At 46.7% G+C, this 17,500-nt stretch overlaps 1 protein-coding gene across 1 annotated transcript in view; it reads left to right on the forward strand.

Annotated features, from left to right (window-relative positions):
• Positions 1-9,685: 9,685 nt before the first annotated feature.
• Positions 9,686-17,500, forward strand: part of LOC135566768 (protein sidekick-1-like) — a gene marked incomplete at its 3' end in the record, with an annotated part of 12,078 nt that continues 4,263 nt past the window's right edge. Inside the window, exons 1-2 of the mRNA XM_065014386.1 lie at positions 9,686-9,857; positions 10,801-10,938. Of these exons, the coding sequence (XP_064870458.1) occupies positions 9,701-9,857; positions 10,801-10,938 (295 nt within the window). The remainder of the gene's footprint in view (positions 9,858-10,800; positions 10,939-17,500) is intronic.

Raw genomic sequence — 17,500 nt, forward strand, 5'->3', positions numbered from 1 at the left:
CCTTCTCTCTTCCCTCTCCTTCTATCTTCCCTCTCCTTCTATCTTCCCCCTCCTTCTCTCTTCCCTCTCCTTCTATCTTCCCTCTCCTTCTATCTTCCTCTCCTTCTCTCTTCCCTCTCCTTCTATCTTCCCTCCTTCTATCTTCCATCTTTCTCTCCTTCTATCTTCCCTCTCCTTCTATCTTCCCTCATTCTATCTTCCCTCTCTCCTTCTATCTTCCCTCTCCTTCTATCTTCCCTCTCCTTCTATCTTCCTCTCCTTCTATCTTCCCTCTCCTTCTATCTTCCCTCACCTTCTATCTTCCCTCTCCTTCTATCTTCTCTCCTTCTCTCTCTTCCCTCTCCTTCTATCTTCCTCTCCTTCTCTCTTCCCTCTCCTTCTATCTTCCCTCTCTTCCCTCTCCTTCTATCTTCCCTCTCTTCCCTCTCCTTCTCTCTTCCCTCTCCTTCTATCTTCCCTCCTTCTATCTTCCCTCTCCTTCTCTCTTCCCTCTCCTTCTATCTTCCCTCTCCTTCTATCTTCCCTCTCCTTCTATCTTCCTCTCCTTCTATCTTCCCTCCTTCTCTCTTGCCTCTCCTTCTATCTTCCCTCTCCTTCTATCTTCCCTCCTTCTCTCTTCCCTCTCCTTCTATCTTCCCTCTCCTTCTATCTTCCCTCTCCTTCTATCTTCCCCCATGTTCTATTTTCCCTCCTTCTATCTACCCTCTCCTTCTATCTTCCCTCTCCTTCTCTCTTCCCTCTCCTTCTATCTTCCCTCTCCTTCTATCTTCCCCCTCCTTCTCTCTTCCCTCTCCTTCTATCTTCCCTCTCCTTCTATCTTCCTCTCCTTCTATCTTCCTCTCCTTCTATCTTCCCTCCTTCTATCTTCCATCTTCCTCTCCTTCTATCTTCCCTCTCCTTCTATCTTCCCTCATTCTATCTTCCCTCTCCTTCTATCTTCCCTCTCCTTCTATCTTCCCTCTCCTTCTATCTTCCTCTCCTTCTATCTTCCCTCTCCTTCTATCTTCCCTCTCCTTCTATTTTCCCTCCTTCTATCTTCCCTCTCCTTCTATCTTCTCTCCTTCTCTCTTCCCTCTCCTTCTATCTTCCTCTCCTTCTCTCTTCCCTCTCCTTCTATCTTCCCTCTCTTCCCTCTCCTTCTATCTTCCCTCTCCTTCTATCTTCCCTCCTTCTCTCTTCCCTCTCCTTCTATCTTCCCTCTCCTTCTATCTTCCCCCTTGTTCTATTTTCCCTCCTTCTATCTACCCTCTCCTTCTATTTTCCCTCTCCTACTATCTTCCCTCTCCTTCTCTCTTCCCTCTCCTTCTATCTTCCCTCTCCTTCTATCTTCCCTCCCTCCTCCTATCTTCCTTCATTCTATCTTCCCTCTCATTCTATCTTCTCTCCTTCTCTCTTCCCTCTCCTTCTATCTTCCTCTCCTTCTCTCTTCCCTCTCCTTCTATCTTCCCTCTCTTCCCTCTCCTTCTATCTTCCCTCTCTTCCCTCTCCTTCTCTCTTCCCTCTCCTTCTATCTTCCCTCCTTCTATCTTCCCTCTCCTTCTCTCTTCCCTCTCCTTCTATCTTCCCTCTCCTTCTATCTTCCCTCTCCTTCTATCTTCCCTCCTTCTATCTTCCCTCCTTCTCTCTTGCCTCTCCTTCTATCTTCCCTCTCCTTCTATCTTCCCTCCTTCTCTCTTCCCTCTCCTTCTATCTTCCCTCTCCTTCTATCTTCCCTCTCCTTCTATCTTCCCCCATGTTCTATTTTCCCTCCTTCTATCTACCCTCTCCTTCTATCTTCCCTCTCCTTCTCTCTTCCCTCTCCTTCTATCTTCCCTCTCCTTCTATCTTCCCCCTCCTTCTCTCTTCCCTCTCCTTCTATCTTCCCTCTCCTTCTATCTTCCTCTCCTTCTATCTTCCTCTCCTTCTATCTTCCCTCCTTCTATCTTCCATCTTCCTCTCCTTCTATCTTCCCTCTCCTTCTATCTTCCCTCATTCTATCTTCCCTCTCCTTCTATCTTCCCTCTCCTTCTATCTTCCCTCTCCTTCTATCTTCCTCTCCTTCTATCTTCCCTCTCCTTCTATCTTCCCTCTCCTTCTATTTTCCCTCCTTCTATCTTCCCTCTCCTTCTATCTTCTCTCCTTCTCTCTTCCCTCTCCTTCTATCTTCCTCTCCTTCTCTCTTCCCTCTCCTTCTATCTTCCCTCTCTTCCCTCTCCTTCTATCTTCCCTCTCCTTCTATCTTCCCTCCTTCTCTCTTCCCTCTCCTTCTATCTTCCCTCTCCTTCTATCTTCCCCCTTGTTCTATTTTCCCTCCTTCTATCTACCCTCTCCTTCTATTTTCCCTCTCCTACTATCTTCCCTCTCCTTCTCTCTTCCCTCTCCTTCTATCTTCCCTCTCCTTCTATCTTCCCTCCCTCCTCCTATCTTCCTTCATTCTATCTTCCCTCTCATTCTATCTTCCCTCCTTCTCTCTTCCCTCTCCTTCTATCTTCCCTCTCATTCTATCTTCCCTCCTTCTATCTTCCCTCTCCTTCTCTCTTCCCTCTCCTTCTATCTTCCCTCTCCTTCTATCTTCCCTCTCCTTCTATCTTCCTCTCCTTCTATCTTCCCTCCTTCTATCTTCCATCTTCCTCCCCTTCTATCTTCCCTCTCCTTCTATCTTCCCTCATTCTATCTTCCCTCCTTCTATCTTCCCTCTCCTTCTATCTTCTCTCCTTCTCTCTTCCCTCTCCTTCTATCTTCCTCTCCTTCTCTCTTCCCTCTCCTTCTATCTTCCCTCTCTTCCCTCTCCTTCTATCTTCCCTCTCTTCCCTCTCCTTCTCTCTTCCCTCTCCTTCTATCTTCCCTCCTTCTATCTTCCCTCTCCTTCTCTCTTCCCTCTCCTTCTATCTTCCCTCTCCTTCTATCTTCCCTCCTTCTATCTTCCCTCTCCTTCTATCTTCCCTCTCCTTCTATCTTCCCTCTCCTTCTATCTTCCCTCTCCTTCTATCTTCCCTCTCCTTCTATCTTCCCTATCCTTCTATCTTCCCTCTCCTTCTATCTTCCCTCTCCTTCTATCTTCCCTCCTTCTATCTTCTCTCCTTCTCTCTTCCCTCTCCTTCTATCTTCCTCTCCTTCTCTCTTCCCTCTCCTTCCATTTTCCCTCTCTTCCCTCTCCTATCTTCCCTCTCCTTCTATCTTCCCTCCTTCTATCTTCCCTCTCCTTCTATCTTCCTCTCCTTCTCTCTTCCCTCTCCTTCTATCTTCCCTCTCTTCCCTCTCCTTCTATCTTCCCTCTCCTTCTATCTTCCCTCTCCTTCTATCTTCCCTCCTTCTATCTTCTCTCCTTCTCTCTTCCCTCTCCTTCTATCTTCCTCTCCTTCTCTCTTCCCTCTCCTTCCATTTTCCCTCTCTTCCCTCTCCTATCTTCCCTCTCCTTCTATCTTCCCTCCTTCTATCTACCCTCTCCTTCTATTTTCCCTCTCCTTCTATCTTCCCTCTCCTTCTATCTTCCCTCTCCTTCTATCTTCCCTCCTCCTCCTATCATCCTTCCTTCTTTCTTCCCTCTCCTTCTATCTTCCCTCTCCTTCTATCTTCTCTCCTTCTATCTTCCCTCTCCTTCTATCTTCCCTCTCCTTCTATCTTCCCTCTCCTTCTATTTTCTCTCCTTCTCTCTTCCCTCTCCTTCTATCTTCCTCTCCTTCTCTCTTCCCTCTCCTTCTATCTTCCCTCTCTTCCCTCTCCTTCTATCTTCCCTCTCTTCCCTCTCCCTCTCTCTTCCCTCTCCTTCTATCTTCCCTCCTTCTATCTTCCCTCTCCTTCTCTCTTCCCTCTCCTTCTATCTTCCCTCTCCTTCTATCTTCCCTCTCCTTCTATCTTCCCTCCTTCTCTCTTCCCTCTCCTTCTATCTTCCCTCTCCTTCTATCTTCCCTCTCCTTCTATCTTCCCCCATGTTCTATTTTCCCTCCTTCTATCTACCCTCTCCTTCTATCTTCCCTCTCCTTCTATCTTCCCTCTCCTTCTCTCTTCCCTCTCCTTCTATCTTCCCTCTCCTTCTATCTTCCCCCTCCTTCTCTCTTCCCTCTCCTTCTATCTTCCCTCTCCTTCTATCTTCCTCTCCTTCTATCTTCCTCTCCTTCTATCTTCCCTCCTTCTATCTTCCATCTTCCTCTCCTTCTATCTTCCCTCTCCTTCTATCTTCCCTCATTCTATCTTCCCTCTCCTTCTATCTTCCCTCTCCTTCTATCTTCCCTCTCCTTCTATCTTCCTCTCCTTCTGTCTTCCCTCTCCTTCTATCTTCCCTCTCCTTCTATTTTCCCTCCTTCTATCTTCCATCTCCTTCTATCTTCTCTCCTTCTCTCTTCCCTCTCCTTCTATCTTCCTCTCCTTCTCTCTTCCCTCTCCTTCTATCTTCCCTCTCTTCCCTCTCCTTCTATCTTCCCTCTCCTTCTATCTTCCCTCTCCTTCTATCTTCCCTCCTTCTCTCTTCCCTCTCCTTCTATTTTCCCTCTCCTTCTATCTTCCCTCTCCTTCTCTCTTCCCTCTCCTTCTATCTTCCCTCTCCTTCTATCTTCCCCCATGTTCTATTTTCCCTCCTTCTATCTACCCTCTCCTTCTATCTTCCCTCTCCTTCTATCTTCCCTCTCCTTCTCTCTTCCCTCTCCTTCTATCTTCCCTCTCCTTCTATCTTCCCCCTCCTTCTCTCTTCCCTCTCCTTCTATCTTCCCTCTCCTTCTATCTTCCTCTCCTTTTATCTTCCTCTCCTTCTATCTTCCCTCCTTCTATCTTCCATCTTCCTCTCCTTCTATCTTCCCTCTCCTTCTATCTTCCCTCATTCTATCTTCCCTCTCCTTCTATCTTCCCTCTCCTTCTATCTTCCCTCTCCTTCTATCTTCCTCTCCTTCTGTCTTCCCTCTCCTTCTATCTTCCCTCTCCTTCTATTTTCCCTCCTTCTATCTTCCCTCTCCTTCTATCTTCTCTCCTTCTCTCTTCCCTCTCCTTCTATCTTCCTCTCCTTCTCTCTTCCCTCTCCTTCTATCTTCCCTCTCTTCCCTCTCCTTCTATCTTCCTCTCCTTCTATCTTCCCTCCTCCTTCTATCTTCCTCCTTCTCTCTTCCCTCTCCTTCTATTTTCCCTCCTTCTATCTTCCTCTCTTCTCTCTTCCCTCTCCTTCTATCTTCCCTCTCCTTCTATCTTCCTCCCTCATCTATCTTCCTTCATTCTATCTTCCCTCTCATTCTATCTTCCTCCTTCTCTCTTCCCTCTCCTTCTATCTTCCCTCTCATTCTATCTTCCCTCCTTCTATCTTCCTCCTTCTATCTTCCCTCTCCTTCTATCTTCCCTCTCCTTCTATCTTCCCCCTCCTTCTCTCTTCCCTTCCTTCTATCTTCCCTCTCCTTCTATCTTCCCTCTCCTTCTATCTTCCTCCCTTCTATCTTCCCTCCTTCTATCTTCGACCTTCCTCCTTCTATCTTCCCTCATTCTATCTTCCCCTCATTCTATCTTCCTCGATCTTCCTCTCCTTCTATCTTCCTTCTCTCTTCCCTCCTTCTATCTTCCTCTCCTTCTCCTCTTCCTCTCCTTCTATCTTCCCTCTCTTCCTCTCCTTATATCTTCCCTCTCTTCCCTCTCCTTATCTCTTCCCTCTCCTTCTATCTTCCCTCCTTCTATCTTCCTCTTATCTTCTCTCCTTCTATCTTTCCCTCCTTCGATCTTCCTCTCCTTCTATCTTCCCTCCTTCTATCTTCCCTCTCCTTCTATCTTCCCTCTCCTTCTATCTTCCCTCCTTCTATCTTCCCTTTCCTTCTATCTTCCCTTCCTTCTATCTTCCCTATCTTTTTCGATCTTCCCTCCTTCCGATCTTCCTCCTTATATATTTTCCTCTCCTCTTCGATCTTCCCTCCTTCGATGTTTCCTCTATTTCGATCTTTCCTATTTCGATCTTCCTCCTTCGATCTTCTCTCCTTCTCTCTTTTCCATATTCTATCTTCCTCTCATTCTCTCTTCCCTCTCCTTCAGATTTTCCCTCTTCCTCTCCCGATCTTCCCTATTTCTATCTTCCCTCATCGATCTTCCTCTCATTTCTATCTTCCTTTCCTTCTGTCTTCCTCTCCTTCTATCTTCCTCTTCTATCTTCCTCCTATCTTCCTCCCCTTCTCTCTTCACTCCTTCTATCTTCCTCCTTCTATCTTTTCCTCTCCTTCTATCTTCCCTCCTTCTATCTTCCCTCTCCTTCTATCCCTCTCTCCTTCTCTCTTCCTCTCCTTCTATCTTCTCTCATCTCTCTTCCTCTCCTTCTACATTTACATTTACATTTAAGTCATTTGCAGACGCTCTTATCCAGAGCGACTTACAAGTGGTGCTTTCACCTTATGACATCCAGTGGAACAGCCACTTTACAATAGTGCATCCAGGTCTTTTAAGGGGGAGGGGGAGAAGGATTACTATCCTATCCTAGGTATTCCTTAAGAGGTGGGGTTTCAGGTGTCTCCGGAAGGTGGTGATTGACTCCGCTGTCCTGGCGTCGTGAGGAGTTTGTTCCACCATTGGGGGGCCAGAGCAGCGAACAGTTTTGACTGGGCTGAGCGGGAACTGTACTTCCTCAGTGGTAGGGAGGCGAGCAGGCCAGAGGTGGATGAACGCAGTGCCCTTGTTTGGGTGTAGGGCCTGATCAGAGCCTGGAGGTACTGGTGCCGTTCCCTCACTGACTCCGTGAGGCAAGCACCATGGTCTTGTAGCGGATGCGAGCTTCAGCTGGAAGCCAGTGGAGAGAGCGGAGGAGCGGGGTGGCGTGAGAGAACTTGGGAGGTTGAACCCAGACAGGGCTGCGGCGTTCTGGATGAGTTGTAGGGGTTTAATGGCACAGGCAGGGAGCCCAGCCACAGCGAGTTGCAGTAATCCAGGCGGAGATGACAAGTGCCTGGATTAGGACCTGCGCCGCTTCCTGTGTGAGGCAGGGTCATACTCTCTGCGGATGTTGTAGAGCATGAACCTACAGGAACGGGCCACCGCCTTGATGTTATTTGAGAACGACAGGGTGTTGTCCAGGATCACGCCAGGTTCTTGCGCTCTGGGACGAGGACACAATGGGTTGCATCAACCGTGATGGCGAGATCATGGAACGGGCAGTCCTTCCCCCGGGAGGAAGAGCAGCTCCGTCTTGCCGAGGTTCAGCTTGGGTGATGATCCGTCATCCACACTGATATGTCTGCCAGACATGCAGAGATGCGATTCGCCACCTGGGTCAGAAGGGAAAGGAAGATTAATTGTGTCGTCTGCATAGCAATGATAGGAGAGACCATGTGAGGTTATGACAGAGCCAAGTGACTTGGTGTATAGCGAGAATAGGAGAGGGCCTAGAACAGAGCCCTGGGGGACACCAGTGGTGAGAGCACGTGGTGAGGAGGATTCTCGCCACGCCACCTGTAGGAGCGACCTGTCAGGTAGGGCAATCCAGCTGGGCCGCGCCGGAGATGCCCAACTCGGAGAGGGGGTGGAGAGGAGGATCCTGATGGTTCACAGTATCGAAGGCAGCCGATAGGTCTAGAAGGATGAGAGCAGAGGGAGAGAGAGTTAGCTTTAGCAGTGCGGGAGCGCCTCCGTGATACAGAGAAGAGCAGTCTCAAGTTGAATGACTAGTCTTGAAACCTGACTGATTTGGATCAAAGAAGGTCATTCTGAGAGAGATAGCGGGAGAGAGCTGGCCAAGGGCGAAGCACGTTCAAAAGTTTGGAGAGAAGAAAGAAGGGATACTGGTCTGTAGTTGTTGACATCGGAGGGATCGAGTGTAGGTTTTTTCAGAAGGGGTGCAACTCTCGCTCTCTTGAGCGGGAGGACGTAGCCAGCGGTCAGGGATGAGTTGATGAGCGAGGTGAGGTAAGGGAGAAGGTGCCGGAGATGGTCTGGAGAAGAGAGGAGGGGATAGGGTCAGCGGGCAGGTTGTTGGGCGGCCGGCCGTCACAAGACGCGAGATGTCATCTGGAGAGAGAGGGAGAAAGAGGTCAGAGCACAGGGTAGGGCAGTGTGAGCAGAACCAGCGGTGTCGTTTGACTTAACAACGAGGATCGGATGTCGTCGACCTTCTTTTCAAAATGGTTGTGAAGTCATCTACCTTGAGAGAGGGAGGGAGGGAGGGAGGATTTGGGGAGAAGGTGGCAAAGAGCTTCCTAGGGTTAGAGGCAGATGCTTGGAATTTAGAGTGGTAGAAGTGGCTTTAGCAGCAGAGACAGAGGAGGAAAATGTAGAGGAGAGGGAGTGAAAGGATGCCAGGTCCGGGAGGGCGGAGATTTTCCTCCATTTCCGCTTTCCCGGCTGCCCGGAGCCCTGTTCTATCTTCCTCTCTTCCCTCTCCTTCTATCTTCACTCTTCTAGTCCTTCTCTCTTCCCTCTCCTTCTATCTTATCCTTCTATCTTCCCTCTCCTTCTCTCTTCCCTCTCCTTCTATCTTCCCTCTCCTTCTATCTTCCCTCCTTCTATCTTCCCTCCTTCTATCTCTCTCCTTTCTATCTTCTCTCCCTTCTCTCTTCTCTCCTTCTATCTTCCTCTCCTTCTCTCTTCCCTCTCCTTCTATTTTCCCTCTCTTCCCTCTCCTTCTATCTTCCTCTCCTTCTATCTTCCCTCCTTCTATCTTCCCTTTCCTTCTATCCTCCTCTCCTTCTATCTTCCCTCTCCTTCTATCTTCCCTCCTTCTATCTTCCTTCCTTCTATCTTCTCTCCTTCTCTCTTCCCTCCTTCTATCTTCCTCTCCTTCTCTTCCCCTCTCCTTCTATTTTCCCTCTCTTCCTCTCCTTCTATCTTCCCTCTCCTTCTATCTTCCCTCCTTCCTTCTTCCCTCCTTCTCCTCTTCCCTCTCCTTCTATCTTCCCTCTCCTTCTATCTTCCTCTCCTTCTATCTTCCTCCTTCTATCTTCCTCTCCTTCTATCTTCCCTCTCCTTCTATCTTCCCCCTCCTTCATTTTCCCCCTTGTTCTATTTTTCCTCCTTCTATCTTCCCTCTCCTTCTATCTTCCCTCCTTCTATCTTCCCTCCTTCTCTCTTCCTCTCCTTCTATCTTCCCTCTCCTTCTTTACACCTATCTTCCTCTTGTTCTATCTTCCCTCCATCTTCCCTCTCCTTCTATCTTCCTCTCCTTCTATCTTCCCCCTTGTTCTATTTACCACTCCTTCTGTCTTCTATCTCCTTCTCTCTTTTCCTCTCCTTCTATTTTCCCTCTCTTTCCTCTCCTTCTATCTTCCCTCCTTCTATCTTCTCATTCTATCTTCCCTCTCCTTCTATCTTCCCTCTCCTTCTATCTTCCCCATATTCTATTTTCCCATCTATCTTCCCTCCTTCTATCTTCCCTCTCCTTCTATCTTCCCTCTCCTTCTATCTTCCTCTCCTTCTATCTTCCTCCTTCTATCTTCCCTCCTATCTTCCTCTCCTTCTCTCTTCCCTCTCCTTCTATCTTCCCTCCTTCTATCTTCCCTCCTTCTATCTTCCTCTCCTTCTAGCTTCCTCTCCTTCTCTCTTTCCTCTCCTTCTCTCTTTCCTCTCCTTCTCTCTTTCATCTCCTTCTCTCTTTCCTCTCCTTCTTTCTTTCCTCTCCTTCTCTCTTCCCTCTCCTTCTCTCTTTCCTCTCCTATTTTTCCTATCCTTCTTTCACTAATGATATTTACACTTCCTTTTACATTCTCTCACTACCCTCCTTCTCTCTCTTCCCCCCTCTCTCTCTTCCCCGTCTCTCGCTCGCTCTTCAGATGAAGGGATGTGGGACTCGTTTGTCAGGCTCCTCCCCCCCAGCAGTAGGTCAGTAACCGTGGAGATGGACCGTCTGAGGTCAGGGGTCGGATATGAGTTCCGTGTCATCGCTGTCAATCGCTACGGTTATGGAGAACCTAGCACGCCGTCCACCGCGCTCGCTGGTAGCAGCACACACACACACACACACATACACACACACACACACACACACAGACACACAGACACACACACACACACACACACACACACACACACACACACACACACAGTAACACACACACACATACACACACACACACACACACACACACAGACACACACACACACACACACACACACACACACACACACACACACACACACACACACACACACAGTCTCTGTGTTAAGGCTGTGCTGCCATCTAGTGTCAGACTGAAGCAGCTCCAGCTGTAACAGTATCAACAGCATCCTGTCACCAGACTGGTTATAAAGGCCTTCATAACAGTGATATGTCTCCATCCTGTCTCCAGACTGGTTATAAAAGCCTTCATAACAGTGATATGTCTCCCATCCTGTCTCCAGACTGGTTATAAAGGCCTTCATAACAGTGATATGTCTCCAGACTGGTTATAAAGGCCTTCATAACAGTGATATGTCTCCAGACTGGTTATAAAGGCCTTCATAACAGTGAAATGTCTCCCATCCTGTCACCAGACTGGTTATAAAGGCCTTCATAACAGTGATATGTCTCCAGACTGGTTATAAAGGCCTTCATAACAGTGATATGTCTCCAGACTGGTTATAAAGGCCTTCATAACAGTGATATGTCTCCATCCTGTCTCCAGACTGGTTATAAAGGCCTTCCTAACAGTGATATGTCTCCAGACTGTCTCCAGACTGGTTATAAAGGCCTCCATAACAGTGATATGTTCCAGACTGGTTATAAAGGCCTTCATAACAGTGATATGTCTCCATCCTGTCTCCAGACTGGTTATAAAGGCCTTCCTAACAGTGATATGTCTCCAGACTGTCTCCAGACTGGTTATAAAGGCCTCCATAACAGTGATATGTCTCCAGACTGGTTATAAAGGCCTTCCTAACAGTGATCTGTCTTGTCCGTAGCGCTGTGGGACCGTCCCTTCTATGAGGAGTGGTGGTTCCTGTTGGTCCTGTCTCTGATTGGTCTGATCATGATCCTCATGTTGGTGTTCAGCCTCCTGCTGCACGGACACAACCACAAGTACAGGAGCTGCAGCACAGGTACACACACCTACACACCTAATACACAGGTACACACCTAATACACAGGTACACACCTAATACACAGGTACACACACCTAATACACAGGTACACACCTAATACACAGGTACACACACCTAATACACAGGTACACACTTAATACACAGGTACACACACCTAATACACAGGTACACACACCTACACACCTAATACACAGGTACACACCTAATACACAGGTACACATACCTAATACACAGGTACACACACCTACACACCTAATACACAGGTACACACCTAATACACAGGTACACACCTAATACACAGGTACACACCTAATACACAGGTACACACACCTAATACACAGGTACACACCTAATACACAGGTACACACACCTAATACACCGGTACACACCTAATACACAGGTACACACACCTAATACACAGGTACACACCTAATACACAGGTACACACACCTAATACACAGGTACACACACCTACACACCTAATACACAGGTACACACCTAATACACAGGTACACACACCTAATACACAGTACACACAGGTACACACCTAATACACAGGTACACACCTAATACACAGGTACACACCTAATACACAGGTACACACCTAATACACAGGTACACACACCTACACACCTAATACACAGGTACACACACCTACACACCTAATACACAGGTACACACACCTACACACCTAATACACAGGTACACACACCTACACACCTAATACACAGGTACACACCTACACACCTACACACCTAATACACAGGTACACACACCTACAGACCTAATACACAGGTACACACACCTACACGCCTAATACACAGGTACACACACCTACACACCTACACACCTAATACACAGGTACACACCTAATACACACCTACACACCTAATACACAGGTACACACACCTACACACCTAATACACAGGTACACACCTAATACACACCTACACACCTAATACACAGGTACACACCTAATACACACCTACACACCTAATACACAGGTACACACCTACACACCTAATACACAGGTACACACACCTACACACCTAATACACAGGTACACACACCTACACACCTAATACACAGGTACACACACCTACACACCTAATACACAGGTACACACACCTACACACCTAATACACAGGTACACACACCTACACACCTAATACATACAGTGCCTTGCGAAAGTATTCGGCCCCCTTGAACTTTGCGACCTTTTGCCACATTTCAGGCTTCAAACATAAAGATATAAAACTGTATTTTTTTGTGAAGAATCAACAAGTGGGACACAATCATGAAGTGGAACGACATTTATTGGATATTTCAAACTTTTTTAACAAATCAAAAACTGAAAAATTGGGTGTGCAAAATTATTCAGCCCCCTTAAGTTAATACTTTGTAGCGCCACCTTTTGCTGCGATTACAGCTGTAAGTCGCTTGGGGTATGTCTCTATCAGTTTTGCACATCGAGAGACTGAATTTTTTTCCCATTCCTCCTTGCAAAACAGCTCGAGCTCAGTGAGGTTGGATGGAGAGCATTTGTGAACAGCAGTTTTCAGTTCTTTCCACAGATTCTTGATTGGATTCAGGTCTGGACTTTGACTTGGCCATTCTAACACCTGGATATGTTTATTTTTGAACCATTCCATTGTAGATTTTGCTTTATGTTTTGGATCATTGTCTTGTTGGAAGACAAATCTCCGTCCCAGTCTCAGGTCTTTTGCAGACTCCATCAGGTTTTCTTCCAGAATGGTCCTGTATTTGGCTCCATCCATCTTCCCATCAATTTTAACCATCTTCCCTGTCCCTGCTGAAGAAAAGCAGGCCCAAACCATGATGCTGCCACCACCATGTTTGACAGTGGGGATGGTGTGTTCAGAGTGATGAGCTGTGTTGCTTTTACGCCAAACATAACGTTTTGCATTGTTGCCAAAAAGTTCAATTTTGGTTTCATCTGACCAGAGCACCTTCTTCCACATGTTTGGTTTGTGTCCCAGGTGGCTTGTGGCAAACTTTAAACGACACTTTTTATGGATATCTTTAAGAAATGGCTTTCTTCTTGCCACTCTTCCATAAAGGCCAGATTTGTGCAATATACGACTGATTGTTGTCCTATGGACAGAGTCTCCCACCTCAGCTGTAGATCTCTGCAGTTCATCCAGAGTGATCATGGGCCTCTTGGCTGCATCTCTGATCAGTCTTCTCCTTGTATGACCTGAAAGTTTAGAAGGACGGCCAGGTCTTGGTAGATTTGCAGTGGTCTGATACTCCTTCCATTTCAATATTATCGCTTGCACAGTGCTCCTTGGGATGTTTAAAGCTTGGGAAATCTTTTTGCATCCAAATCCGGCTTTAAACTTCTTCACAACAGTATCTCGGACCTGCCTGGTGTGTTCCTTGTTCTTCATGATGCTCTCTGCGCTTTTAACGGACCTCTGAGACTATCACAGTGCAGGTGCATTTATACGGAGACTTGATTACACACAGGTGGATTGTATTTATCATCATTAGTCATTTAGGTCAACATTGGATCATTCAGAGATCCTCACTGAACTTCTGGAGAGAGTTTGCTGGACTGAAAGTAAAGGGGCTGAATAATTTTGCACGCCCAATTTTTAATACACAGGTACACACACCTACACACCTAATACAAAGGTACACACACCTACACACCTAATACACAGGTACACACCTACACACCTAATACACAGGTACACACACCTACACACCTAATACACAGGTACACACACCTACACACCTAATACACAGGTACACACACCTACACACCTAATACACAGGTACGCACCTAATACACGGGTACACACCTAATACACAGGTACACACGCCTACACACCTAATACACAGGTACACACCTAATACACAGGTACACACACCTAATACACAGGTACACACATAATACACACCTACACACCTAATACACAGGTACACATCTAATACACAGGTGCACACCTAATACACAGATACACACCTAATGCAGGTGCCACACCTAATGCAGATTTACCACACCCTAATACACAAATTACACACACCTAATACACAGACACACACACCTACACACCTAATACACAGGTACACACACCTACACCTGTGCAGGTGCACACACCTAATGCACAGGTGCACCGCACCTAATGCACGGGTGCACACACCTCACACACCTAATGCCTGGTGCACACACCTACACCTAATGCACAGTTACACCTAATGCCTGGGTGCCACACCTAATACCTGAAGTACACACACCCTAATGCACAGACACACCTACACACCTAATGCACACAGGTGCACACACCTACACACCTAATACACAGGTATACACCTAATACACAGGTACACACACCTAATACACAGGTGCACACACCTACACACCTAATACACAGGTATACACCTAATACACAGGTACACACACCTAATACACAGGTACACACCTAATACACACCTACACACCTAATACACAGGTACACATCTAATACACAGGTGCACACCTAATAAAGTGGCACACACCCAATACACAGGTACACACACCTAATGCACAGGTGCACACCTAACACACAGGCACAATACACCTACACACCTAATACACAGGTGCACACACCTAATGCATAGGTACACACCTAATACACAAGTACACACACCTAATACACAGGTACACCTACACACCTAATACACAGGTACACACACCTAATACACTGCACACACACCTAATACACAGGTACACACACCACACACCTAATACACAGGTACACACACCTACACACCTAATACTATATAGGTGCACACACCTATTACACAGGCACACACACCTACACAGGTGCACACACATACACACCTAATACACAGGTATACACCTAATACACAGGCACAAACCCTAATACACAGTACACACACTAACACAGATTGCACACACCTCCACACCTAATACGCACCTCACCCTAATACACACCTCACACCTGTGCACAGGTACACACACCTCACACCCCACACACAGGTGCACACACCTAATGCACAGGTGCACACACCTAATACACAGGTGCCACACCCACACACCTAACACACAGATTACACACCTACACACCTAATACACAGTACACACACCTAATACACAGGTACACACCTAATACACAGGTACACACACCTAATACACAGATTTAACACACCTACACACCTAACACACAGGTACACACACCTACACACCTAATACAGGTACACACACCTAATGCCCAGGCACACACCTACACACCTAATGCCAGTGCACCACAGATTGCCTGAGCCACCTCTGGATTAATACACAGGCATACACTTTCACACCTAATACACACCTCACACCTAATACACAGGTATACACCTAATACCACAGGTACACACACCTAATACACAGGTGCACACCTACACACCTAATCACAGGTACACACCTAATACACAGGTGCACACACCACCTAATACACAGGTCCACACCTAATGTACACCTACACACCTAATACACAGGTACACACCCTAATACACAGGTACAATACACCTTACACCTAATGCCACAGGTACACACACCTAATACACAGGTACACACCTAATACACAAACACACCTACACACCTAATACACAGGTACACACACACTGCCTGGTACACACCTAATGCACAGAGTCACACACACCTAATGCACGGGTAAACCTACACACCTAATGCACAGTAACCTAATGCACACACCTAATACACAGGTACACACACCTACACCTAATACACAGGTACACACCTACACACCTAATACACAGGTACACACACCTAATACACAGGTACACACACCTAATACACAGGTGCACACACATACACACCTAATACACAGATTTATACCTAATGCACAGGTACACAAACCTAATACAGAGGTGCCTGATTAATACACAGGTACACACCTCACACCTAATACACACCTCACCCCTAATACACACCTCACACTAATACACAGGTACACACCTACACACACCTAATACACAGGTACACACACCCAATACACAGGTACACACACCCAATACACAGGCACACACCCACACACCCACACAGGCACACACACCTACACACCCAATACACAGGTACACACACCTAATACACAGGTACACACCTAATACACAGGTACACACACCTCCACACAGGTACACACACCTACACACCTAATACACAGGCACACACCTACACACCTAATACACAGGTACACACACTCCACTACACAGGTGCACACACTCTAACAGGTACACACCACTACACAAGTGAAAGCACACACCTTCCAATACACACAGGTACACACACCTACACACCTAATACACAGGTACACATCTAATACACAGGTGCACACCTAATACACAGGTACACACCTAATACACAGGTACACACACCTAATACACAGGTACACACCTAATACACAGGTACACACACCTACACACCTAATACACAGGTACACACACCTAATACACAGGTACACACCTAATACACAAGTACACACACCTAATACACAGGTACACACACCTACACACCTAATACACAGGTACACACACCTAATACACAGGTACACACACCTAATACACAGGTACACACACCTACACACCTAATACACAGGTACACACACCTACACACCTAATACACAGGTACACACACCTAATACACAGGTACACACACCTAATACACAGGTGCACACACATACACACCTAATACACAGGTATACACCTAATACACAGGTACACAAACCTAATACACAGGTACACACAATTAATACACAGGTACACACACCTCACACCTAATACACACCTCACCCCTAATACACACCTCACACCTAATACACAGGTACACACACCTACACACCTAATACACAGGTACACACACCTAATACACAGGTACACACACCTAATACACAGGTACACACACCTACACACCTAATACACAGGTACACACACCTACACACCTAATACACAGGTACACACACCTAATACACAGGTACACACCTAATACACAGGTACACACACCTAATACACAGGTACACACACCTACACACCTAATACACAGGTACACACACCTACACACCTAATACACAGGTACACACACCTAATACACAGGTGCACACACCTAATACACAGGTACACACCTAATACACAAGTACACACACCTAATACACAGGTACACACACCTACACACCTAATACACAGGTACACACACCTAATACACAGGTACACACACCTAATACACAGGTACACACACCTACACACCTAATACACAGGTACACACACCTACACACCTAATACACAGGTACACACACCTAATACACAGGTACACACACCTAATACACAGGTGCACACACATACACACCTAATACACAGGTATACACCTAATACACAGGTACACAAACCTAATACACAGGTACACACAATTAATACACAGGTACACACACCTCACACCTAATACACACCTCACCCCTAATACACACCTCACACCTAATACACAGGTACACACACCTACACACCTAATACACAGGTACACACACCTAATACACAGGTACAC

This window comes from Oncorhynchus nerka, unplaced genomic scaffold (genome assembly GCF_034236695.1).
Source record: "Oncorhynchus nerka isolate Pitt River unplaced genomic scaffold, Oner_Uvic_2.0 unplaced_scaffold_3413, whole genome shotgun sequence".
NCBI lineage: Eukaryota > Metazoa > Chordata > Actinopteri > Salmoniformes > Salmonidae > Oncorhynchus > Oncorhynchus nerka.